The sequence below is a fragment of the Salvia splendens genome, chromosome 5, assembly GCF_004379255.2.
Source record: "Salvia splendens isolate huo1 chromosome 5, SspV2, whole genome shotgun sequence".
Classification (NCBI taxonomy): domain Eukaryota; kingdom Viridiplantae; phylum Streptophyta; class Magnoliopsida; order Lamiales; family Lamiaceae; genus Salvia; species Salvia splendens.
The window spans coordinates 36,990,845-37,018,003 of NC_056036.1; the positions used below are offsets into that span (position 1 = coordinate 36,990,845).

Genomic DNA, 27,159 nt, shown 5'->3' on the forward strand with positions numbered 1-27,159 from the left:
AAATCCTAAAAATAAAAAATTACATAATTAAAGCTAAAAATATCCCCGTGGAAGACTATTCATCCGGCGGCACTACCCCCAATTGTTTTTGGAGGCCCAATATCATGGCCTCGTGCGATCGAAGTTGCGAGGGGGTCATAGTTGACCTATTGGTCATATTGAGTTGGGCCAAAATCGTCCACAACGAGTTGGTGGGGGTAGAGGTGGCGCATAGGGCATGGGAACGGGAACAGGAGCGGGTTTGGGAGCATTGTCGGATGGAGTCGCGGCGTGACGGCGGTTGGCCGCCGCCTTCTTCCTTCCTTGCGGTCGGCGTTGGGAACCGCTCGGGCCGGCGTCGGAGCTACCCAAGTTAGCTCCGGCGAATTGGTTAACCACGTCTTCGCGTCGGATAGGGATACCGACCTTGACCGTTTGGAGGAGCCGCTAAAGGAGGATGTTACGCCTCCCCTATACTTCGGATGCGACCGCATCTCATGCCAAATGTTGAGGTACTTGAACGCCTTGTAGTTCATGGATTGGTAGGTCGACATGGATGAACGATGATGTCGACCTCGCTCCGGCCGCTCCCCGCCGACCGCTCTTCCTAGAGGTAATACCCCTGGAACTTTTGGATTTCTTCGTTGGCTCTGTAGATGGCGTTGCGCATCATACTCTCGTTGCGCTCGATTGTTCCCTCCGGCCGGTTTTCATTGTACCGGCGACAAATGCGCAACCAAAAGCGATCGCCGGATTGGTTCGTGCCAACCTCCAGATCTTTGGAGATTGACAAGAACGCCTTGAACAATTGTTCCATCTCCTCTGGAGTGTACGGTGTGCGGACACCGCGAGTAGGAGAAGTCGGAGTTTGGGAGGGGGCTGTCGACCTCGCTATAGGTTTGGGTGTCCACCCGTATAGCCCTTCGGGGGCATCTTGGTCGTTGATCGGGTAAGACCGGTAGCCACCTGGAACGCCCAAATTTTGGGTTTGAGGAGGGGCCGAATATTCCGTTTCCGGACTAGGAAACGGTTGTGAACCGAACCAATCGGGGTTCCAACCGTGGGAGCCCAGAGGGTGATCTCCTTGGCCGGACATTGTTATGTTGTATGAGTGGAAGAAAGATTGAGAATGGAGATGAGAGAATGTAGATGAGAATGGAAATGAGAGAATGTAGATGAGAATTGTGTAGTGTGGTGTGAATTTTTTGGTGTGAAAGTGGGGGTATTTATAGATGAAAATGTGTATTTTCGGGGGAAAAAAATTTAAAAAAATTAAAAGTTGGTCACAGATATATTTTTTTTGGGATGTGGGAAAATATTTTTTTATTTTTAATCGGTTTTTTTAATTAAAACCGATTTAAAAAAAATTCAAATGCAACAGCTATGTCGTTGCCCAATCACGTCCGGCCACGTCACCTGCTCGTTGGCATGGACGTGCTCAATGCATCGAGCAGCGCCGTGCCAGCGGCTCGAGCGCAGCGGCGGACGACGTCTTCCGTGCCGCTGGCACGGACAAACGGACGTCGTCCGTCCACCGTTGCAGATGCTCTTATACTCCTAGTTCCATTTTATACTTGGAGGTTAACCGGTCATATGATTGTTCGAGATTGAATTGTGCCGATATTCTTTTTACTAGTTCGAAGTTAACATGCCCTAAGAATCTATTAATGATTGAAATAATCCGACATTCCTTTAACTAGCTATGGGCTTAGCATTTCATGAGGTTGTCATATATTGAATTGAATCGACAGTCATTTTGTTATGCGAAACGACAAAACTCGTGATCAAATATTTTGGCATTATTCCTGAAATTAAATACAGAAACTTATCTACTAAATCAAATCATATTTGTAGTAATTGATCTTATTTAATTTATTGAAACGAGCACTAAACATTATACATTCTATATTTATTTATGTGGTAAAAGGTCGATTTTGTCGGATGTTGTAAGAGTTTTATTTGAAATTATTCTATCGTTAGGTAAACACTAGTACATTTAGTGATCATCCTTTTATTTTTTGAAATAAAGTACCATTCAAATAAATTTTAATGATCAATATTGTAGTTGTGATGAATCAGCTGGATCTTGAAGTAGAGAAGAGAAGCTTACTCGAGCTTCTGCAGCCGTTAGATGAGGTTTTGTAGTTTGGGGTTTTTAATCTGGGTCGTTGGATAAAATAGCCGTTAGTCTCAGATTATGTTAAATAGTTAGTTAGTGTTTGTAATTTCAGTTTTACACACGCACAATCTGTTTCACCTCTCTGTAATCAATCAAGCTCTGTAACTCTTCAAGATTCCTCATATATGCAAGTTCAATTCCACATCTTCTTCGCAACATCCAATCTTTACAAATATCGATGTGCCAGTTGAACTTACACATTGATTAACTACATGAGATGGATGTATGAGGAGCACTTTGCAAAACTGTTAGTTTACTTGATTTTTTCTTATTCTTTAAGAAATTTATTAGATGCTTGCTTTTGTTGTACAAAGAATACTTTATCCATCCCACAATAAGACTTATGTTTTAACATTTCAATTCGTCTTATAATAATAATCATATTTCATTTTTACTATAAATGGTAAGTAGGCCCACACTCCACCGACCTTATTCTACTCACATTTTATTATAAAACTAATACATATAAGTGAGACCCTTATTCCATTAACTTATTCAACCCATTTTTTTACATTTCTTAAAACTCGTGCCATAATCAAATAAGACTACTATTGCGGGATGAAGTGAGTATTGAATTATAACATTATTATGCAACAATAGTAGAAGTATAATTTAAAGAGGAAAAGCAAAATGATACTTAATACTCCATTCGTCCCACAATAAGAGTTACATTTTATCATTTCGGTCTGTCCCGCAATAAGAGTCACATTTCACTTTTACCGTAAATGGTAAGTATATCTCACATTTCACCAACTCACTTCACATATATTCTATTATAAAACCAATATAAAAATGTGGACCATATATTTCACTAACTTTTCCAACCTACTATTGTTTACCTTTGTTAAAACTCATGCCCACACTAAATATGACTCTCGTTATGGAAAGGAGAGAGTAGTATTTAATTTTGTGCACGTGAGTATGTGTGTAATTAATTTCCATCATCTTCAACTGGTAGGCCTAAAAATGTCTTCCACGACATTCATAACCCCCACGCATCAATCCCTCTTATCCTATGTTTCTTAGGTGTACCAATTGAAGATGACGCAAAGTAATAATCATGCGTGCATAAAAATAAATACTTCTTCCGTTCCACAATAAGAGTCACATTTAGTATTGATACGAATTTTAAGAAATATAAAGAATAGTGGATTGAAAAAATTAATGGAATATGAAGTCCACTTTTTTATATTGATTTTATAATAGAATGCGAGTGAAGTGAATTAATGAAATGTGAGACCTACTTACCGTTCACGGTAAAAAGTGAAACGTGACTCTTATTGTGGGACAGATCGAAATGGCAAAATGTGACTATTATTGTAGGACGGACGCGAAAGGGATCAACTAAGGCGTTTCATAAGACATTTGCTGCTACGCCAATAATAAATTGACATGTGTACACTCTTTGAAAAAATGAAAAATAAATTAAATTCTATGTGGCATCTCTTCCTCCTCTCACACTCGCACACTCCGGCTGAATTCAACATTCATTTCATCTTCCCCACAACTCTCCACCTTTTGAACATCATATTGCCGCCAGTAAAAAGCCAAAGCACCACCTCTGCCTCTCTCTCACCCCCCTTCCAAACTGACGTTTCCCCTATTTCTCCAGTCCACCACCACCTCTCGAATCACCTACAATTCGTCTCGCCGATTCGATCTCCACCAAATAGCAGCAACTCTCCCCACTGCCGCCTGAACTGGTTGCTCAGATTCTTCTTCCGGCACCCTTCATCACACCGGGAATCCCCGTGCAATCCTCCGTCGTCACAGGAGAGGCTCACCCTCGTCGCCGCCACCAACGATGACTTCCTCCTCGATCTATCATAACTCCTAAGTTTCGGTCTGCTCTCGAGGAGTTGGACGCTAGGACTACAACTTGCCTCCCCGCCGCTGGTGCACTGCCGGCTCAGTGGAGTTTTAGAGAGATTTGTGGGGAAAAGATTAAATGAATGTTGAATTCAGCCGGAGTGTGCTGAGTGTGAGAGTAGGAAGAGATGCTATGTAAGATTTAATTTATTTTTCATTTTTTCAAAGAGTGTACACATGTCAATTTATTATTGGTGTAGCAACAAATGTCTTATGAAACACCTTAGCTGATCCATTCCTGGACCGGGGGGAGTATTACTACTAACATTTTATTTGTACTATCAAAGCTTACATTTTATTACATGATATTGTTTCGATTTAATGTTTTTTATATGACAAAATCGAGTAAATGCCCTGAACAATGAGAAAAAACAGGTAAATGTCCAAAATGACCAGACAAAATCAAGTAACTAAACATTTTTGCAAATTACAATTAATACATCATTGCCATGTGGATAATTAATTAGACATGTAAGTTCGGCTACAAGACATTTTATTTCTAAAAAACGACAATACAGAGTAAATGATAAACTTAAACAGCGAGATATTTTTGAGTAACTGTCCCAATAATGGGACAAAATTGACTATTTATACTTATTTCTATTACACGCTAATTAGTAATTTTGAACACCTACCATATTTTGTTGAATCATCATTATCTGTATACTCCTTCGTCCCATATAAATAGGCTGAATTTTTATTTCGTTTGTCCTATAGAAATAATCTATATCTATTTATCAAAAAAATTTTCTCCTTCTATTTTACTTTATCATTTATGGAGTCCATCATCCGCTAAATTATTTCAATTACTTTTTTTCCATTTTATCTTACTCTACCAATTACATATTAAAACCGTATCATTCTAATTATGGAGTATATTTCTATGAAATGGGAAGTATAAATGAGAAACTTTAGACTTTTCCTTTTTATAGCCGTCCTTTAATATTTACTAATATTGTAAACTTAAAAAGTAGAGGCAACTTTGTAGCTGTCTTAGTTTGTAAATATGGCATGACAGATTATCGTGTAGCATTATGGTAAGAACGTCATTTAGTGACCTTGCTGTGTTATTTGGTGAAAAACTATCATCACTAATTTTTAATCTACACTAACTGTGATCAACCGTGACCAATTTTCAGGCCCTAAACTGTTAAGATTCATTTTGATTCTTAATCATCATTCAAATTCATAAAATTGAGAATTAAATGTTAGAGTGCGACTGAATATGAATTAGCATAATTAAACATGGTTAGCTAAACTTGTGCTTTGTTACAGTTGTGGATGTTGTTTTATGCCAAGTCGATCCAAACAGCAAGTCCCACATATTTTATGTTTTTTTATTGAATATGGAATATGTAATTCTCAGTTTCGGGATCATCTTCTACTCATCGTACTTTATTCAATCTGCATCTTACACATCACTTAAGTATTCAATGTTGATGGTGAAAAGTACTCATTTTTTCAATAAAGAAAGACAAAATATATTTACCCCTTTGTGCATATAAAAATAAGAGGACTTAGCAAAAACAAAAAAACGTGCTTACCAATAATAACATTTTCCCCTCAAATAGGAAAGGTGATAAAAAAAACTTCATTGGTGCATTTGTTTTTAAGTACTTATACAAAGTTTTATTTATCAATTTATACCTCATTTGCTTAAAACTCAAAGTAGAATGTTAAATTCTGGGCAATCCGGCCCCAAAAGTGACAATTTTACAATTTTATGCCACCTTTCACCTCTTTGGTTAAGGAGTTTTGTACACCCAATTTAACATATTACTAAATTACTAATACAAAGAACAAAATATAATATTTTAGACATTTCATATTGTATCCATCAATTTTAGGCGAAGTGAACAAGATTCAGTTATAACATATAGGATAAGTATATCAACAAGCATCAGCAAGGCCGAAACTTGTACACAAGATAAGCAATGACTGCAAAAGAGAATTTTGTCCATCATATTTAGCTAAGAAATCAAGTGAACTGCCAACCATTGTGTTAAAGAAGTTTGCCATCAACTGTTCGAATCTGAAACAGCGCAGCCCTGTGACGGACGGTAACCTTTGTAAGTATCAGCAATGGCGCCAGCTGTTTCTACTAGGTCGCTCTTCATTCGTGCAATTTTCGAGCCTACGTACTCTTTGTATGACGCAACTGAATTGATCAAGTCAAAGAGTTCCCGAGCGCATAACTTGACATCTTCTTCAGTTTGAATCATGTCTTCGTGCAGCCCAGCCATGGATTTCTTCATCAAAGCAAATCAATGAATAAAGAATGATATTTATGTAAAATGCATTTGTCCATGGATGTAAAGGGAAGCAGTAATAAGTGTTGGAACTACCTTCAACAATTCTGCAGCTTCTTTTTCAACAACTGAGATGTGCTGAACCTTCATCTCAATTTCCTCTACCATTTTTTTCGCTTCTGCTGCACGTCTAGACATGTACTCTTGCATTTCCTTTGTCACTTTATCCAACTGGGATTCAACCTATATGATCAGACCATTCATTAGGACACTCATATACTATGTGTTCCTGGAGGTGTTTGACGACTTAAACTATACAATCAATTCATGTACAGCGAGAAATAACCCATCAAAACTGAACTCCTCAATCAGGTGAGCCTTTTAAGATGCAGAGTAGGGAACATTTATCTAATACAGTTAGGAAAAGAAAACAAAGCAGAAGGCACTAATATAGCAGCCGAATTCAGCCAGGATATCAAACAGAATAACTAGGATGTCCTGCGTCAAAACATAAGGACCACGCAAACAGTTGTTATTTTTGCCCCTATCGCTGAGTAGCCTAATGCACATTATATCTGCTTGAGATAAAGCAGCTTCTTCACTACATATGAGCCAAAGGAACGAGGTACAAAGTAGAAGAAAAAAACATATAATTAGTTTTGATGTAATTTAGAAAACTTGATGCCCGAGTATTCATGGTAGCTATAAAGAGCATTAATAAGTTCGTTTTTCCTGATATTAGTCTTTTACATTAAAAATTGACACTTGATAGTTGATACAACACCAAAACAAGTCTGTTGTATGACTTCTTGGATGTGACTTAGTTGAGTTTATTCCCAAGTTGCATAGAAGAAATACAAGAATGCTGCTATGCGTATACCAAACCATCTTATCATTCTCTGTATCCAGGTGCTGAAGGCTAGAATGGCAGTACATCTCATTTTAAATGACATTTCAGAACGACTAATCTCACACGGTACTTCTTACATATACAGAGAAAATTGATGAATTATTGCTAAATTAGCAGCTTACATGCATGTTCTTGACACAAAAAGTGATGAGCATAAGAAACATTTGCAAGTAAGTATTTAGTGTTGAATTCAACTCTACATGCTTACCTCATCATTGGAGGATTGAAGCACAGCAATACGATTCCGTTTTTCCTCCAGCCTAGTGGCATTTTCACCTGATCGTGGCCGAAGAGAAATGAGTTCTTCCAATTTCTCCATTGAGCTTCCTTTTATTTCTTCAGCAAAGGCGACAAGTGCAGGCTTTAGTATGCTCTTGTAATCCAATCCCAATACCTCAGATGGTGTGGACCCATCAGCACGTAGCTGATATTGAAATCCATTTCCAAGTTTCAACCTAGAAATATGTATTGAAAGAAAATAGCAATAACTAATGGGTGACTGAATCAAATGGTAGCTGAAAGTAAACTAACTTAACCCCTGGAGAACAAAGTCTTAAGAATTTAACTTGTACATAGTCTATAAAAATAAAACTGCTAGGGTGGGAAAAATAATTGGATAGACAACTTTTCTACCATTAAATAAAATTAAAGAAATATTTGTAATTAGTTCTCTTTCCTGCCTTTCATTCTTATAATAAAAAGTTGAAGTAGAACTCCACAACAGAGTAAAGACAAAAGATACATGATGAAACAAGAAGGTTCTAGGGTAAGTTTACATTTGACTTATAAAAATTCACCTAAACTACCCAGTCCTAGAGTCAATAAAGATGCTATATAACTCCTACTCATGCTATTCTAAATAGTTGAACAGAGGCAGGCAATCTTATCTGAGAATTACTCCAAAACCAAAATGAAGCATTAATACATGAATTTGAGTGTCAATCCATACAAAAAGCATATACAGTTTTGCACAAGATGGAGGACCAACCAACCTAAGCATGAGTAGACTATCAAATCATTATATGTAAAAGGGTTTGAATGAACTTGAGGCAAAGACACTCGGGACACTGACATAGTAGAGCTACAAGGATTAATCAGCCTCCAATAGCAACAACTTGGTAGAACATAATTATTGTACTCGAGCTCCCCTTAAGAGACAAATGTAAATGTATAACTGCAAGAGAAAATAGCACTGCAAGAGACAATAGCACTAGGAACTAGTTTATGCAGTTTTGGGTTAATTAAGAGAAATGACAAGAAGAACCACCTTCTAATAGTTTGGTTGCATTCCATCACGAGACGCTCAAGCTCCTTTAACTTATGCCCTATCTCAGAATCAAGTTCCCAAATCTTCTCCTCCCAGCCACTTCTCCCAGCCTCCGACTCCTCAAAATCCCGCTCCACAGCCTGTAATTCTCGCTTCATTCTCTCAGCATCTCTCATATTAAACCCCTGTTCCTCAATCTTCCTCTTCAAACCCTCATTCTCATCACAAATTCTCTTGTGCTCCTCCACCTTGGCCTCTAATGCCTTTTCCTTCTCCTCTAATTTCTTCTGCACATCCACCAAATGAGCGTCCAACTGTCCGATCATATCATGGAACTTCGTCACGTCCTTTTCTACAACCGCCTTCTCCTGCTCCAAAACCTCCTTCTGACTTGGGCCCTTCTTCAAACCCATCACTTTGGCATCCAGCTCGTTAGCAGTTTCATCAACAGCCGTTGCATTTTCACCCACTTTATCCCTCCACTCTTCCAACTCCCTTATAAACTCTGAATCCAAACCATCCACCGCCTCATCATCTCCCCTAATGTAGAGATAATAACTTTTTAAATGGTGCATCATCATCTGATCGCCCTCGAGTTCAGGCGACGAATTGATTGTAGAATCTGTGTACTGAGCTAACTGAACAAGCCAGTGGATAACTGCAAGCAAATTGGGCCATGAATGGGGCGTCCCCGGGGCTCGCAGCGCCGATTTATTCAGTTTGAAGGGGCATTTGAGGCACTTCAGCGCGTGGTTGAGTTCTTCGTCGATTTTCTGCGAAGCGAACCCGAGTCGTTGCAGTAGAAGCTTTAGGGTTTCGGTGATTTGTTTAGCGGAAGGCAAAGGGTGCTTGAGCGAAAAGGGGGCAGATTGAGAGGAGAGGTAGGAATTGATGGTGCGGAGCGCGGAGAGTTGGTACGAACGATCGGAGATGTTGGTGGGGGCGGCGGAAGGGCGGCCGATGGAGGCAATTGAGGGGCGGCTGCTGCAGAAGCTAGCGTCAGATTCGCGGCCCTGGACAGGGGTGGTGAGGTACCAGGGATCCGCGGTGTTCGTGGGCGTGGGAGGTGGCAGACGCCGGTCAGGGACTAGGGATTCCGCCGGGCGGCGGCGGCCGGGAGCTCTCATCGTCGTTGATTGGTTTGGATTCAGATGTTGGTTTCCCGCCAAGAATGAGTGACTTTATGCTTGAGTTTTAAAATCACAATTAATGCAATAAATTTTACACAATTCAAATGAAATGTTACTGCTTCATCTCTATATAATACTAGTACGATCATTTTCATATTTATATACTACGATAATAGTAAAAAATGACGAAATTTGATCTAACTTCTAGTATTTACGTTAATTTTGAAATTAAAATATTAAATTATAAATTTTCAAAATTTTTTAATTGTTTCATTTATGCACAAATCGACGTATTTTTGTAATGTTGAACACAACAATATTTCAATAAAATAAGAAGAGAAATAAGAAAATAAAAGAATATAAATAAAAAATAGTAACTATTTAATGAACCACATCGTTTTTAATAGCGTTAAAAGATGACTTTTTGTGCATGAATGAGAGAATTGATAAAATTTGAAACTGAATGAGAGAATTGATAATTTGATTTCAACGATTATGAAACATACTAGAATTGACCAAATTTCATAATTTAGTTGGCTATTAATCATTTACATTAAATATATGAAGTTAGAATAATGATAATACTTTTTATATTAACATAGCACAGTGATAAAACCTTTTGTACTCATGTAATATGAAAATTAAATATATTAAAATAAAATAAAAATATAATTTTTTGCATTATTTTTTATGTAAACTTTAAAATGGTGATATTATTTATATTTGAATATCAGCGATACCAATAAAAATATAAATACTAAAGATGAAATAAAAAAATTAATGAAGGAATGAATTACGCGTGTATATAAGAAAAAAAAATTGGACATACTCTACCTAGTTGTTACCCGAGAGGTTTTAGAATTTGAGATTAAATTAAATGATCTTTCAGTTTTCGGGATTAAATCCGCACCTTTTTCAGAATATGAGATGAGGATACGCGAACTTTTCATTTTTAGAGGATTATTATCCTTTTCTCTTATTTTATCCTCATATTCCTATTATTTCCTCACGAAATACAAGAGCTAAAAAAATTCCCCACATAAGATTTCTTTCTCAATCATTATTTTCCTCTTTCTCTCTCAATGGTGCAGTGGTGCTCATAAAAAATTGGGCTAGGAAGAAAAAGCCCAATAACCCAACTCGGCAGCATGAAAATATATATAGAAACCCTTTACAAAACCAGAAGGAGAAAAAAGGATCTCTCTCTCTTCTTTCCCTCCAACTCTCCTTCCAAACCCTCACCAGAAACGAAATTACGCCTGCAAAAACCTCCACTCCCTTACCTCTACTCGGCGCTGCTCGAAAATGGGGAAAGACGAGGACGAAATTCGTGGAGAAATCGAGGAGCGCCTTGTCAACGAGGAGTACAAGATTTGGAAGAAGAACACCCCCTTTCTGTACGATCTGGTAATCACCCACGCCCTCGAGTGGCCCTCCCTCACCGTCGAGTGGCTGCCCGACCTCCAGGAGCCTCCGGGTAAGGATTACTCCGTGCAGAAGATGATCCTCGGCACCCACACCTCCGAGAATGAGCCCAATTATTTGATGGTGGCTCAGGCTCAGCTTCCCCTCGAGGATGCCGAGAATGATGCTCGCCAGTACGAAGATGAGCGCTCTGAATTCGGCGGTTTCGGCTGCGCTAATGGCAAGGTAGCTCTCTCCACAAGTTTAGCTTGATTTTTTTTTCTGTTGCTGCTGCTTCTGTGTGTCGTACTTTGTGTTCCGGAAGTTGGACCTTCGAGGACTTGTAATTGCTGGAATTTTTGTTTTGGTAACCTAATTTATCTGTTTCCAATTAAGTCTGAAGATCTCAACTTGATCGCTGCAGTTGCTCTGGAGATTGGATTAGATTGTTTTTTAGATGTTTAGATAAATTATGCATTTATGAGCAAATCTTTTACGCCGAAAAACCCTTCCCCGATACACCTGTATATGTAAAGCTACTAACATGAACTCGATATCCTTAATGGTTTATGATGGATAACGATTGAATGCTGAAGCAGGATATACCAGATATGCAAAAATCTACCCCTTTTTGGAAACTAATTACTGTTTGTTTGACAATTTTTGGCTATGTGCTTTCGTTATGGCTATTTTACATGTGAAATTGCCAAAAGCCCTCTTGTTGATTGTGGTACACGATGTGTGATCTCAATCAGGTGCAAATCATCCAGCAAATTAATCATGATGGGGAAGTGAATCGTGCTCGCTATATGCCTCAAAACCCGTTCATTATTGCCACTAAGACTGTTAGTGCAGAAGTTTATGTCTTCGATTATAGCAAGCATCCATCTAAGCCTCCCTTGGATGGTGCGTGCAACCCTGATTTGAGGCTTAGGGGCCATAGTACCGAGGGATATGGTTTATCATGGAGCCAGTTCAAGCAGGGTCATTTGTTGAGTGGTTCAGATGACTCCCAAATATGTTTATGGGACATAAATGCGGCCCCAAAGAATAAGGCTTTAGACGCCATGCAAATTTTCAAGGTAAATAAAAGAAATATTCAGGGGACATTTGTTCCATTTTTTTGCTGTACAAAAGTTGTGGGTTCCTGCATGTCATGACTTCATTAACACAAAGCTACTATATGCAATGAGATCAGATTCATGAGGGCGTGGTTGAAGATGTAGCGTGGCATCTGAGGCATGAATACTTGTTTGGGTCTGTTGGAGACGATCAGTATTTGCACATATGGGATCTTCGTAATCCATCAATGAGCAAGCCTGTACAATCTGTAGTTGCTCATCAGAGTGAGGTAGGTGCCATGTCTGGTAATCTTTAACTGGGTAAATAAATTACCACTTTTTCCATTAGAATACTGATCTTTTGGATGCTCACTTGTAACAGGTATCATGTTCTTTTTTCTTCAAAAAAGAGGCTTTATGTGATTGTGAACTAAGTATTTAGAAGGAAAATATATCTTTCTTGTTAAGAGCATCCACAATGGGGCGGACGATAGCGCGCCTGATGCATCGGGCGCGCTATCATCCGCCACTGTGGGTGCGCGGACGACGGACGAAGTGCGGACGATGCAACGCGTTTTAGTTTTTTTTTTTAATTCGAAAATTGTGTTTATATAAATACCTCATCCTCTGATTTCATTTGTAACTTTTCGATTCACTTTTCAACTCTCAAATTACGCTATAAAATGGACGCTATAAAATGGATTCCGGTGGATACTCAAGTCCTGGTAGCCCAATATTTGGAGATGGCGCACGGTGGCCGGGTACACAACCTGGCGAATATCGGTCGTTCGACGACAACACACAGTACGACCCCGACTTCAGTACGGATTCGTACGGTCTCTCTGACATGGAGCCGTCTCCAACTCGCCCTGCCGCCCCTTCCCGTCGCTCCGCCGCCCCCTCGGCCGCCGCCCCCTTCGCCGCTGCCGCCCCCGCCAGAAAGAAGCGGACCAAGCACCGCGCGTACAAGTTGCCACCTCCGGCAACAAATGAAGAGTACGCCCCCGGCCGTACGAACTACCAGTCGGATGAAACTCTCGTCTTAGCGAGGTGTTGGATGGATATATCGGATGACCCAATATTCGCGAACAACCAAAAGCAGCTCGCGTACTGGGAGCGCATCGCCGAGCGCTACAATGAGGCGAAGCCGCCGAGCGCGTACAAACGCCAAAGGGAGCAGCTCCGCAAGCACTGGGATCAGGTGAAGAAGCAAGTCAACCTGTTCGCGGCGGAGTACGAGAAGTGCTCGAGAGATCAGGGAAGCGGCGAGAGCTTGAGTGACGTGCGCGATAGAGCGTTGTTGTTGTACCAGTCCATGTACGGCGACCTCAAGCAGAAGTTCCAAGGCGGGATTCTGCACACCGGTGCGACAAAGAGGACGAAGACCACCGACACTGGTGGTTACACGACCAGCGAAAGCGGAACTCGTCCGGTGGACCTCAACCGGACGTGCACGGAGGAAGAGAGTTCCGACACATCGATGTCCTCCCGGCGGCGTCCCATAGGTGTCAAGGCTGCGAAGAATAAGGAAGGCGAAGGCGACATCCTCCTCGGCCGCCGCCCCCATCGCCAACCCCGACCCCGACCCCGACCCCGGCGACAATTGCCTACTCGGATTTGGCAACGGCCTTGATGGCGCAGACGTTGTTAGATACGCACAACGCCCTTATGAAGTGTACGGATCCGACCAGAGCCGAATACCTCCAGGGGTTGATAGATGAGTTGCGCCGGAAGTTGGGGCTTTTGTAGAATAGTCAATTTTTTTTTATTTATAACCATTGTAACTTTTTTTTAATCAATGTATTATTTGCCGTTTCTATTTAATCGTTGTGTTTTTTAATTAGTTTGCATTTATATATTTGAAAACATTAAATTAATTAACAAAACAATAGTAAAACCTATAGAGCGCCCCTTAGGACGCCCCACTGCAGGTGAAAGGGCTGGAGGATAAAATGCTGACGTGACGGTGCATAGGGCGGGCTTTAGGGCGCCCCTTAGGGCGCCCTACTGTGGATGCCCTAAGGTGTTTAGTTGAGAGAGAAACCTTTGTCACAATTTGCAAGTTTAAGATTGTGATCTATGATTCAGTTAGTAGATATAAAAGCCATAAGAATTGTCATTTCATTCTCTTTCCTGGTCAGATTATTCTCCAACTAAAAGTTCATCTACATATTTAGGATGCACTCAGCAAATCTACCCAATTTATGAATATTAATGTGATAGTAAGAAAAAGCTTTTATGGGGCTGATAACTGAAACTTTTACCTGATTTTGGTATCTACATGCTTTATAAATCGTTTCAATTGTGATCACTTTTCACTTCATAGAAACATAGACACGCTCAAAAAAATTATGTATCTGTAAAAAGGCTTAGGCATACTTATTTTTCATGTTGATAGGAAATTTGACTAAGAAACTACTAGCGCGGATATAAAAATTATTCAAGCTTTGTTTTTTCTGTTATTGGAAATTTTTGGGGCATTGCCTATTTTGCTACAAATTGTAAAGTGGCCTCATTATTGAGATGATATATAAAGCATGTCTAAAACTAAAATCGGGGTCAAAGTTTCTACATGCTTATGGTGCCTCATGGGACTAACTTGGTAGTGCGTTAGGATTTTTTGCTTGGAATATATATATATATATATATACATACATACTATTTCTATTGCTCGCATTTATATTCATTAATGGGGATGCGAATTCATTAATTTCCTTCTCTTCAGATGATCTCGTGATTGTGTACTTGAACATGTTTCTGATATGCACTCTGTAGGCTAACTACTTGGCCCCTTCGATCCGTTTAATTTCCTTCGCTTCAGATGTACCTGTAATTGTGTACTTGAACATGTTATTTCTGATATGCACTTTGTAGGTAAATTGCTTAGCCTTCAATCCGTTTAACGAGTGGGTTTTAGCAACCGGATCTACTGACAAGACTGTTAAATTATTTGATATGCGAAAGCTTTCTACTGCCCTCCACACCTTTGATTGCCACAAGTAAGATTTTGTACATAAGGGATAATCATATACCCTCATTTATTATCTGTGTGGTTGAAAAAAATTCTTCAAGGGATTGGTGGACCTCTCTCACTTTAATTGAATCTTCTTGAACTGTAACAACAGGGAGGAGGTTTTCCAGGTTGGATGGAACCCAAAAAATGAGACCATCTTAGCTTCTTGTTGTCTTGGATCTTAGCAGGTAACTTATCCGGCCTCCTTGAAATGGCAAACAATTTTATGACTAAATTTATAATATTCCATATTTTGAAATGCTAATGCTTTAGTTTAACTTATTTAGTTTCAAGATTTCCAACTATGTGGCTTGGATCTATCCTGAATGCCATTTACTTTTTCAGCACCACCACCATGATACCATTAGCTAACGGCGTTTGAATGCCCGCTTAATCACAGCAACTCTATATTGTGATAATTAATGCTTTGGCTAATGGCTATTCTGTTATATTAAGAAAATAAAGAGTTACAAGTATTCACATGTCTGTAACTGCATGGCAGGATTGACGAAGAACAAACACCAGAGGATGCGGAGGATGGGCCACCAGAGTTGTTATTCATCCACGGTGGTCATACAAGCAAGATTTCAGATTTTTCATGGAACCCATGTGAGGATTGGGTTGTTGCTAGTGTGGCCGAAGATAATATACTGCAAATTTGGCAGATGGCAGAAAACATCTATCACGACGAAGATGATCTGCCAGGGGATGATTCTACCAAAGCTTCCTAGTTCACAACTGACCAAATATCCATGCCATGTATTATGTTGTGGTAATTAATTCGGCCTCTCTTCTCTTCTACTTCTTCTTTCCTGATGTATCATTAACTTCAAGTATTTATAATCCTTTCAGTGTTAAACTCATTTTTTTTATAATGCTAATTGTTGATTATCCTGCAGTAATATAATTATTTATCAAGGATGATCTCTTGGCACATTGAATTTTGACTTTTACTAGAAAATTCAGTCATATATGTGTTTGTCGTGTCATCGTGTGTGTCTGTTTCAAATTTTTTCTTTGGTTACTTTTTTTTTAGTTTTGTGCTAATTTGAAAGAAAGCTCTCATATTGAACAAAGAGAGTTGGTCCAGGTAGGACTTTCCACTGATAGCTTGAGGTAAACTTATTAGGTTTAGGTAAGTACTGCTACTACATTTGTTTGAAGTTTGGTTAGTGTGCGCACTAGAGGGGAGCCCCGGCGGCCGCGACTCCCTATAGTGATGGACATGTCCACTATTGGGTTGGACAACTTTTTTGTGGCAGTGGACATGTCCACTATTGGGCTGGACACTTTTTTGGTGGCTGTGTCACCAGCCATGTCCACTCTATAGTGAACACTCTTATGAAACAGCAGCCATGATTTTTATATCAATTGTCTATGAAATACAATCATTTTTTTATTTTCATTCTGGAATATCATCTCTGTTTGTTTGATAGTGTTGTTAGATTAAAATCAAGACTAAACCTGAAATTAAGTTAGTAAGAATTAGTTGTAGAGATAACATTGAATATTAAATTATTATTCATTTTATTTGTTGTTGTTTTTGTGATAAGACTGAAACGGGGCAATTTTTGTGAATCGTTTGGTAATTAAGATTATTTGGTAGAGTATATCTCATTTTTTTACTATTATTTTTTGAAAATAAAAAACTTATTACCTAATAAATTGTTAATCAAATATTAATTAATCAATCAATCAAATGTTGTACTTCCTACGTTCGTGAAATGTTGTCTAGTTTTGCTATTTTGATCTATCCGTGAAAAGTTGTCCATTTTGCTTTTTTTTTTTTAAATTTTTGGTAAATGGATCTCAATTTTCACTAACTCTTTACACTCACATTCTATTATAAAACTAATACTCCGTATATAAATATGAGACATTCATTCCATTAACTTTTTCAACTAATTTTCCTTCATATTTCTTAAAACTCGTGCTGAGTTAAACTTGGACAATATTACTTGGGCGGAGGGAGTAGTAGATATTATCATTAAACTAATTTGGACATTGAGACTCAGTCTAACTCTTTGTTTTAATGCTCTAAGAAATTAGAGTATGGAGTACAATTCAAATTTGAAATGATCTCATTTAATTGCATACATAAAATCAACATGAGTGTTAGTAGTTAATAAGAATAACACCAAAAGTCAATCATCTAATTGGTCATTGTCTTAAAAAAGGATCCACTATCTTCTGAGCAGTAAGAGACTACAAAATTCATAAATAGTGTACATAATAAAATTTATATCTTGTCCTACTAGCTTACACGTTACTAAGTTGAAATGTCTAATAATTGAAAACAAATGTTTCATTTCCACAAGTATAACATGAGACTACATAAGAAAGTTCTTTCCTTGGCACAATGACGTTTACTCTACACAGGGTTTTTTGTTTGGTCAATTTGATATACTAGTATTAATTACTCCATCATACATTATATTGTTTGGTTGGATAGACTCGTCTCATATTTTAGCCATTGATTAATGATTAGTGTCAATTAAACTTATTTTTATCTTAAGTTTTGGCCCTCTTTAATGACAAAATCATTATTGTATTCAAGATACTTTAATCTCGAGTAATCGAATATCTATTAAAAAAATGAGAATGAATGGGTGTTGTGACGTGAAAAAGGAACAAAACAACATCCATGCATCAAGTTGGAATAAATATTTAAAACAAAATTTAATACTCCTTTAGCTAATATAAATGTTTTGCTTTATTTTCAAATGTAACCTAGATAAACTTTTCAATGTTGAACAATTGACTGGTTAGATTAAAATTATAGTGCTTGTTAGTTAATTAGTTTATTAGTGATTCTGATTTGGTATACGAGCTTTTAATTGATTAGATGTGTATATTTGAAATCATATTTATTTTTAACAATATAGTGTAGTTATCATTAATATGATGTAGTTATTTTTAAAATCAGTCCGAATTATATAAAAAACGAAGAATCAAAATTTCCCTTTTAAATATAATTATAATTCATAATCAACAATGCAGCACAAAAAATGTCTCATGTAGATATGATAGTATTAACTGATGAAAAGGGGGAAAAAATTCTGTAAAATTGTAAATGTCACGCTTCGGCCACCTAAATGGTAAGGGCACCCGCAATGGGGCGTCCGATGGCGTCCATCTTTCTCGGGTGCGGACGATGCCCACATTGTGGGTGCCCGCCATCGTCTGCGCCCTACGTCCGCGCCCGATGCATCGTCCGCGCCCTACGTCGCGGACGATGGCCTATCGTCCGCGCCATTGTGGGCTCGGCGGACGATGGCGAGGATGATAGGCATCGTCAGCGACGTAGGGCGCCCCATTGCGGGATCGGAGGACGATGGTCGCGGACGATGGCACGCGTTTTTATGGCTATTTAAACCTCGTTTCTCATTCACTTGTTCGTACGAACATCTCACCGAATGGAATGATGATGACGGTGCATCTAGCTCGTCCAGCACGGCGACCGAGCCCCCGCTAGAGGATTACCGCCGGACTTCAATGAGGTTCTAGCTAGACATGCCTCAATGCGCAACCAACATGACCATGTTCAGCTCATGAACGACATGATTGAAGAAGTGTGGGCCCGTAACCGCCGTCGCTGAGTTTGCGTATTTTTTTAATTCGTATGGTAATGTATTAATTTCTATAAATGAAATGAAGTTTTTTCCATAATTTTGTAGTTATTTAAATATTCAAATAAAATAAAAATGTACAGGGCGCGCCTTAGGGCGCCACATTCCAGATGGGGTAGGAGGATAAAACTGAAGACGTGGCGCGCGATAGGGCGCGCATTATGGCGCCCCATTGCTAATGGTCTAAAGGTCTCACGCCTATTATAGTGAAAAAATGAATTAAGTGTATGAGTTTTCGTAGTTACCGTTTCTTACACTCAAGTTAGGAGCGTGCTCAACAGTTTGTCATCTAGGAGAAATGCGCGTGCGTCATGTCCTCTCTCCCTGCGTGTGAAATTGTAACGCATCATTTGTTTTAGTAGAGAGTGGCGTGTTTATGACTCCAAGTATCTTAACATATTCGACTTCGACCATGGCCTTTTGACGCTCGATATTAAGTTATACTACCTCCGTTCCACAATATGAGTCACATTTGATGTGAACGAGTTTTAAGAAATATAATGAATAATGAATTGAAAAAGTTAGTATAATATGAGACCTACTTTTTTATATTGGTTTTAGACCAACTACAACCATATACCAAAACCCATTTTTTGTGCAAAAATCAACTTCAACCATACACCAAACTCAAACCTATTTTTTGTGTTTTCTACGGATTTACACCAAATATGGTATACACCACCAAATATAGTGTTACCGCAAAAATTTATACGATATTGCAAATCGGTCCATTATTATTTATTTATGTGAATTATAACATGAAAAAAATTACAATATTTTTTTATCAAGTGAAGATGCTCGATTTCAAAAGTTTTTGACTTGATATGACGCAAAAAGAAATAAAATGCTCCTCTGGACTTGCACTAGTCGATTAGTTGTGGAAACAAACACAAATTTCGAGTCTTGAAATTTTATATCCATTTGTGGTTTTTTTTTGTAATTCTGATGTTTTTAAATATGTTTTGATTTATGTTTTAATTTTATCATGAAGTAATATATTAATTTTCAAGTTAGTGTACTCCCTCCATTCCCTCATAGTTGAGGCGAAACTTTTCGGTACAAAGTTTAAGAAATGAATGTTAATTGTGTTAAATAAATAGATAAAAAAATAAAAAAAAAAGAAAAAGGTAGAGAGAATAAAGTAAAAAATGAATAAAGGAGAGATAATAAAGTAAGAGATAGAAAAGTAAGAGATAGAAAAGTAACTATATACAGAAATGACTCAACTATGAGGGAACTTTCCAAAATGAAAAAATAACTCAACTATGAGAGAACAGAGGGAGTATTTTTTTAATATAAAGTATATTTAAGATATAATAATATTTTATTTTATTATTTAATTTAATTTAATTTTTATATAATGTTGTGGAATTAATGTGTAATTTAAATAAGTATGTAGGTGTAACTGAAAAGGTATAAAAAGTAAATGGATATGGAATATTCTTTTGGGTTTAAATTTGGTGTAAATGAATAAAGTAAAATAACTTTAGGTGTTAATATATGCTACAAAAATGAGTTTGAGTTTGATGTAAATGGTTGAAAATGATTTTAAAATAAAATGTGAGTGAAGTGAGTTAGTGGAATGTGGGTCATACTTGACATTTATGGTAAAAGTGAAATGTGGCTCTTGTTGTGGGACGAACCGAAATGACAAAATGTGACTCTTATTATGGGACAGAGGTAGTAACTCTCAAATATGTGAAAAGTATGAACTATTTTCTTATTAGTTCGTTTTTAGAAAGTATAAATTTTTTTAATCTTGTAATATGTATACAACACAACCCTGCGGTCATTTTATTTACGACTTATACCATTACACTATACTATTAATGATGTGAAGTCCACTCTCTATTAACACTACCCTTTCTCTCTCTTACTTTATCAATTATACTTTAAAACCCGTACTGAATCAAATGTTTATACTTTTCATGGATGTAGACTCGCAGAGAGTAAAATTATCTTATTGGTCTTATGTGAAATTATTTATCTTATTTTGATAATAATTAATCATTTAATTTATAGATTAATACTATGTTAGCTAAATTAATTTTTAGGTAATAATATGTGACTTAGATTGAAATTTATTAATTCCGATGAATAATACTCTATAGGTGGTGTTCGGTTTTCAAGATAAAATAATACCAAGATATAATCTAGGATTCAGTTGTGAGATTATTTTAGTCATAAGGGGTTAGCTATGACTAATTATCCCATGATTATCCATCTAGGATTGAGTTGTGGGGTTGAATCTCATGAACCAAACACACTAGAAATTTGATCCCGGATATAATCTTGCAACCGAACACCCCCTATATGTCCCAAGTTAATTGATTCATTTTTTTATTATCACATGTTAAATGAGTAATCTCATCTTTCGTCAAAAGTTAAATCTTATAATATCTTTTATACTATTTTTATTTAACTACTCTATTCTTACCAATAAACTTTATTCTCTTTTATAGTAGTAGTATTTACTTTATTATTTTTTTCACTGAATTGATTAAACACAACTTTCTTAAATTTATTGCCGAAAATAAATATTTTGATTGAAAAAGAGAGCCTAATGTGGGCAGGAAAGGGAGAAGACGTAGTATTGCAGATATTATTATTTGAGAAAAACAGTTATCGAGACACGTGGAAACCTTCCGTCCCTCCGTTCGTTACTCGGCCAAGGCATCCCTTAGGTTAAAGTGTTAGTTTTTTTTTTCTTTTAAAAAAACATTTGAATTATTTTTATTTATTAATATTCATTTTGATGTTGTCTTTTTTTTTATCTGTATCTATTAATTTCGTTTTGTTTTTGTTTTTGTTTAATGTTAATAAATTTTGTATTTCAATTAAATTATAGATAATTTAATACTCGCCATGTTTCAATGTTAATGGAAATGTAATTATTTTTCGGATGTTCAAACATAATAGAGTTATTTGTCTTTTGGCAAAATTTACCTCATTTCATTTCTCATATATATATTTTTAATTTTCTTAATTTATTCTCTTTCAAATTTTATAGTCTTTCCATTTAATCTGTGTGAAAATGAAATGTTTTCATTATTTTAGAACGGAAAGAATACATAATAAATAAATTGAATAAAAAAATTAAAAAAATACTGGTTCCACAAATATTTAAGTGAAACTATAGTAGATTATGGATGTTTCTAGACTGAAAAATGCGATAAAAAAATGATGTAAGACCTATAAATAAAATTATTAGGGTAACTAATATATTAAGATATGTAGCCACTATGAAGTCCAGTGTATATATATATATATATATATATATATATATATGATAGTGATCAATGTATAACTAATCTTAAGTGTATAACTAGAGAACAAATCTCAGCTACACATCTTTATACTCCAAATTAATCTTATGGCTTAAATAATCTTGCAGATTTTTATAAAAAAATAATAGCCAAAGGGCATTTTTGGAATTCAATATCTCAAATGTATCAGCGTGAATTGTCTTCTGCGCAATTTATACAATCTGAATCTGAATTGTCTCCAGCCACCGCCATGGCCGACCTCTCCTCCGCCGCCGCACATGCGCCGGTTCTTCCACTGAAGGCGTCCTCCGCCGGGCTGTTCGCGGCTCGCTGAATCTTAACCGATCTCATTACCGAGCAGCGCCGCAACTGGAACTCGCTTCTGCTCAACTCCATGAACATTTATTTGTTTTCGCATTCTCGTCTTATTCTCGATATTGCATTTTGTAAATTAGTGAGATTTGGAGGAGATTTTGAAATAGAGGGTTCTACAAGGGGCTTTTACCAATCCCTAGCTATAATTACGATTCGAGAATGATATGATGATAATTACTCCATTTTCCTTCTCTAATTTCGAATTCCTTTTTTGTTTTCTTTCCATTGTACGTTGGAGAATTGAGTTCGTGATTTTCTGCTGATTGATTTTGTCATTTTTGCTCATACTCTCTACTCATTTGTCTATCATTTGGGAGGCAACATGAACTAAAATCATTCTAATAGTGATGTGTTTTGTAAACAAGAGTGAAGTAAAATCATGCTAAGAGTGATGCGTTTTGTAAACAAGAGTGATGTGTTTTGTAAACAAGAGTGAAGTAAAATCATAATAAGAGTGATGTGTTCTGTGAACAAGAGTGAAGTGTTTTGTGAACAAGAGTGAAGTAAAACCATAATAAGAGTGATGCGTTTTGTAAACAAGAGTGAAGTAAAATCATGGTAAGAGTGATGTGTTTTGTAAACAAGAGTGAAGTAAAATCATGCTAAGAGTGATGTGTTTTGTAAACAAGAGTGAAGTAAAATCATAATAAGAGTAATGTGTTCTGTGAACAAGAGTGAAGTGTTTTGTGAACAAGAGTGAAGTAAAATCCTAATAAGAGTGATGCGTTTTGTAAACAAGAGTGAAGTAAAATCATGGTAAGAGTGATGCGTTTTGTGAACAAGAGTGAAGTAAAATCAGAATAAGATTGATGTGTTTTGTGAACAAGAGTGAAGTGTTTTCTGAACAAGAGTGAAGTGTTTTCTGAACAAGAGTGAAGTAAAATCAGAATAAGAGTGATGTGTTTTGTGAACAAGAGTGAAGTAAAATCAGAATAAGAGTGATGTGTTTTGTGAACAAGAGTGAAGTGTTTTCTGAACAAGAGTGAAGTGTTTTGTGAACAAGAGTGAAGTAAAATCAGAATAAGAGTGATGTGTTTTGTGAACAAGAGTGAAGTAAAATCAGAATAAAAGTGATGTGTTTTGTGAACAAGAGTGAAGCGTTTTCTAAACAAGAGTGAAGTAAAATCAGATTGATCAAACACCTTCTGGCATCAGCATTTACAAATTTCTCTCTGATCAAATAAATAATTAAGAATGAAAATTTAGCCGAATTAGAAGATGATGAACTTCAATTACTATTATTACAAGAATTTCCGTAGCTCAATTCGCCGTATTTATAGCTGAAACCGATCGCCGCCTTTGCTCGGGCAAATTCTAGCTTTGATGAACAGAGCTCCGAATTCTTCAATAATTCTTGAATTCACATACAACATTCAGCAACCTAAGAGTAATTAAACTCAATTTCGAGCCGGAATTCCCATACCGGATGATGATTCCGGCGAGCAGCGACTTGTCGATCACCGTCTTCAGCTTCACATTCTTCGGCCCGGTCAGCTTCTGCGCGAGCTTCGCGATCTCCGCCAGATGCTGCGGCTCCAGCTCCACCACCGACGCCACTGTCGCCACCTCCGTCTCCGACAGCCGGTTCGCGATCAGCTCGAACTCCGCCGCGATCTCCTTGATCAGATCCACTCGCTTCATGTCCGTGAAGTTAACCTTCAAATGAAGTAAAAATTTACATAATCTAATTTTTTTTTGTGCAATGACAATAATACCCCTGACTTGTTATTATGGAGTAACTTTGTGATTGAGGGAGCTAATATCTCATTAAATTCGAAAATTAATATTAGCCCTTGATTTTTTTGATCTTGTGGCTATTATTTGTTCTCTAGTTATATGGTTAAGAGGTGTTTGCCATAGATCACTACTCTATATATATATATATATATATATATATATATATATATATATATGTATATATATATATATATATATATATATATATAGGGGAGCATTATTCTCTTTTTCAACTATAACATCCTTTCTTCTTCTCATTCTTAGGCGTTAGATCAACTACATCAACGGTCCAGATTGACAATTCCAATGTGAATCCGTGTTGCATTATGGAACCTGTGTGTGTGCATTATAAGGCTAAAAAAGTAATTCTACGAGATTAGAACTGCCAGAATTTGGAAATAGCGAAATTATAGAGATTTGAAACTTCCAACTCTTCATTCTCGGTCATTAAACGTTGTACACCAAATCTTCCAACTCTCCACTCTCTCCACTATCGCCTCTCCCCAAACTCTAGATCTGTGAACATCTCGCAACTCTTTCAAGTAATCGACCGCAAGTGTCCGAAATTTCATCACACATCATCCGCCGTTCGTAACAACGAAACCCTACCGGCGTCAGGGTACGTGTCTGTGCTTTAAATATTGTTTTGGTGCGATAACTATAACTTGTAACAGCGACAACTGTGGCGGAACAATAAATTCACACCGGATTTATTGATTTGGGTTTAAAAGCATGCATTTTGATGGCCGACTGGGTTGTATTGTGTGTTCTGACATTTCTCTGAATCCTACTGGGTTTTATTTATTCTGGGTCTGAGACCATTGTTTGATTTGGAATTTGATTTGGTTATTGCCAGACAGATAGAATATGCGAGGACGTCCACGCTCACAACCATCTCAAGTTGCAGGTAAATTTGCGGCGCTGCTGGTGGAATTCAATATCTTATATGTCGATTTTGTGGAAGGATTATTCCATGTTTGCTTAATGCAGTATGTATATATGTAAGTGTCATTATGTGCAGTATATGATACATTATATATGTAAGAATTATTCAGGCAATATTATATTTATGCATTATTTCTGTTGTACTATGCATTATGTAACATAATATTTGCATTATGCTGTCTATATTATGTATTAATACGGGTACTGACTCTGTGGGTTAAGCAACTCTGTCAAAGTTTACATATTGTTATTGTTTGGTGTGAGAGGTGCATTATGAATCCGTAATTATGCATTTGGTGGAGTGTATGGCTCAGCATGAGTTGTAGTCTTGATATGGTATACTAGTCTTTGTGTGTATTACATGTGCATTTTTGGGTGTAGACAATGCATTATGTATACATGTAAGTGCCATTATGTTCCTTAACTGATGCATTATTTATTTTGGACTGTGCATTATATATCATATATTGTGCATTATGATGTCTATAGCAGGCATTAATACGTTTATTGTCTTTGATGTTTAAGAAACTCAGACAAGATTCAATATGGTTACTCCTGCGTTTGGGTATTGCATTATGAATCTGTGATGTATTGTTGATATTGGTTACTAGTTTTTTGGTGTAATACGTATGCATTTTTCGCTTTAGACAATGCATTATGTCGTATGAGAGTTTCATTATGTCGAATACATTTTGCATTATAAATGAGTATTATGAGGAGTATAGTAAGCACAACAGAGGTGTTGATTGTATTTGTTAATTGACTCAGATTACAAACTAAGCTTCAGGTTGTTGATTAAATTGATAAATATGTTATGTTATGGTAATAAGTGCATTATTTGCTTTTTCAAACGCATTATGGGTGGTACTTTTTGCATTATATGTTCTGACTGAAGCAGTAGCTTTTTTGATTTACGTGTCAAACCTTACACAGGTCATATGATGCTGACTTTTGAATTGGTGATAATTTTCTAATGTGTTGTTTTGTTTGGTAATATCAGACAAGGAGCTTGGGGACGAGATAGACGACGTAGTGGATGACATTATACCAGTGGCTGAGTGCAAAAGGAACAAAAGGCTTAGAGATGTGTAGAATCAAGATTGCACGGACGCTCCTTACCTGTGCGCACAACACCCGAGGTTCTGCACACCAAACTAAAGCGACAAAGTATTGGAGGGAGAGACCTGCAAAGTTCAATTTCGAGCAGTGGGTTGATAATTATGGTCTGTAGCGAGTGATGGTTTTGCATATAGGTTGATGGAGGTTAACGAAATCCTTGATTTGGTGGTTCACATTTGAAATTGATACTGAAGTTTTTTGCACCATTAAGATGTGTGTTGGTAGTTGACAATGTTTTTGGGAATATGTAGTATGAATGGATTACAAGTAATTATTCAAACTTATAATATGTGCATTACGTTTATTACTTTGTGCATTATTGTTAAAGATGTTTGCATTATTCAGTAATAATGCGTATTACATCCCACATAATGTAAATGACACGATACATAATGCAACTTGTAAAACAAACAATGCACTAACACATTATACAGTACAATAAGCTAGAGGGATGTAAAATATGTTATTTGATTTACGACTTTCTTTAAGCGCCGAAAGATTATCGATATTCAGATAAGTATTAGGTGCAGTACTATTATTTATGATGTGCATTACGTCTGCATCCAATGGCATTATTTGCAATATAGTATGCATTATGACAATTTTTTGTGTATAGGGGTGAATATGGTTTTGTAGGCCTTAACATGCGTGTAATTTGTAAGTTGCTAACGGCACACCCTAGGGTTAAACAAGAAACGTGTGCTAAACATTGAAACACGACACATCAAAACCCTAAATGAATGATGCATACTCTCGGTCCTTCATTAAATTCCTTCAACGTATTATGCATTACACAGAAAAAAGATATCATTATGCACATTTATTTGGTGCATTATATGTATCATTGCACCTTTTCCATAACTTTATTCGGTAAAATATTTAAATTTCAAAAATACGTGATGTTTATATACGTCAGTTACACGCTCTTTTACAACTTCCATATAATGTGTAAGTACTATACCCTAGCCCATAGGCTTATTAAACCCTTGGGTTAAACAAGAAACGTGTGCCAAACATCGAAACACGG

At 37.0% G+C, this 27,159-nt stretch overlaps 1 protein-coding gene and 1 pseudogene across 1 annotated transcript; one reads left to right on the forward strand and one right to left on the reverse strand.

Moving 5' to 3' along the window:
* Nucleotides 1-5,829: 5,829 nt before the first annotated feature.
* LOC121802195 (kinetochore protein NDC80 homolog) lies at nt 5,830-9,659 on the reverse strand. The gene is made up of 4 exons (XM_042201792.1): nt 8,454-9,659; nt 7,395-7,641; nt 6,373-6,519; nt 5,830-6,276 (listed from the first exon to the last, which is right to left on the reverse strand). The coding sequence occupies exons 1-4, from the start codon at nt 9,578-9,580 to the stop codon at nt 6,046-6,048; spliced, it is 1,752 nt and encodes a 583-aa protein (XP_042057726.1). The 5' UTR covers nt 9,581-9,659; the 3' UTR covers nt 5,830-6,045.
* Nucleotides 9,660-10,755: 1,096 nt separating this feature from the next.
* On the forward strand, nt 10,756-15,997 carry LOC121803071 (annotated as a pseudogene).
* The last annotated feature ends 11,162 nt before the right edge of the window (nt 15,998-27,159 follow it).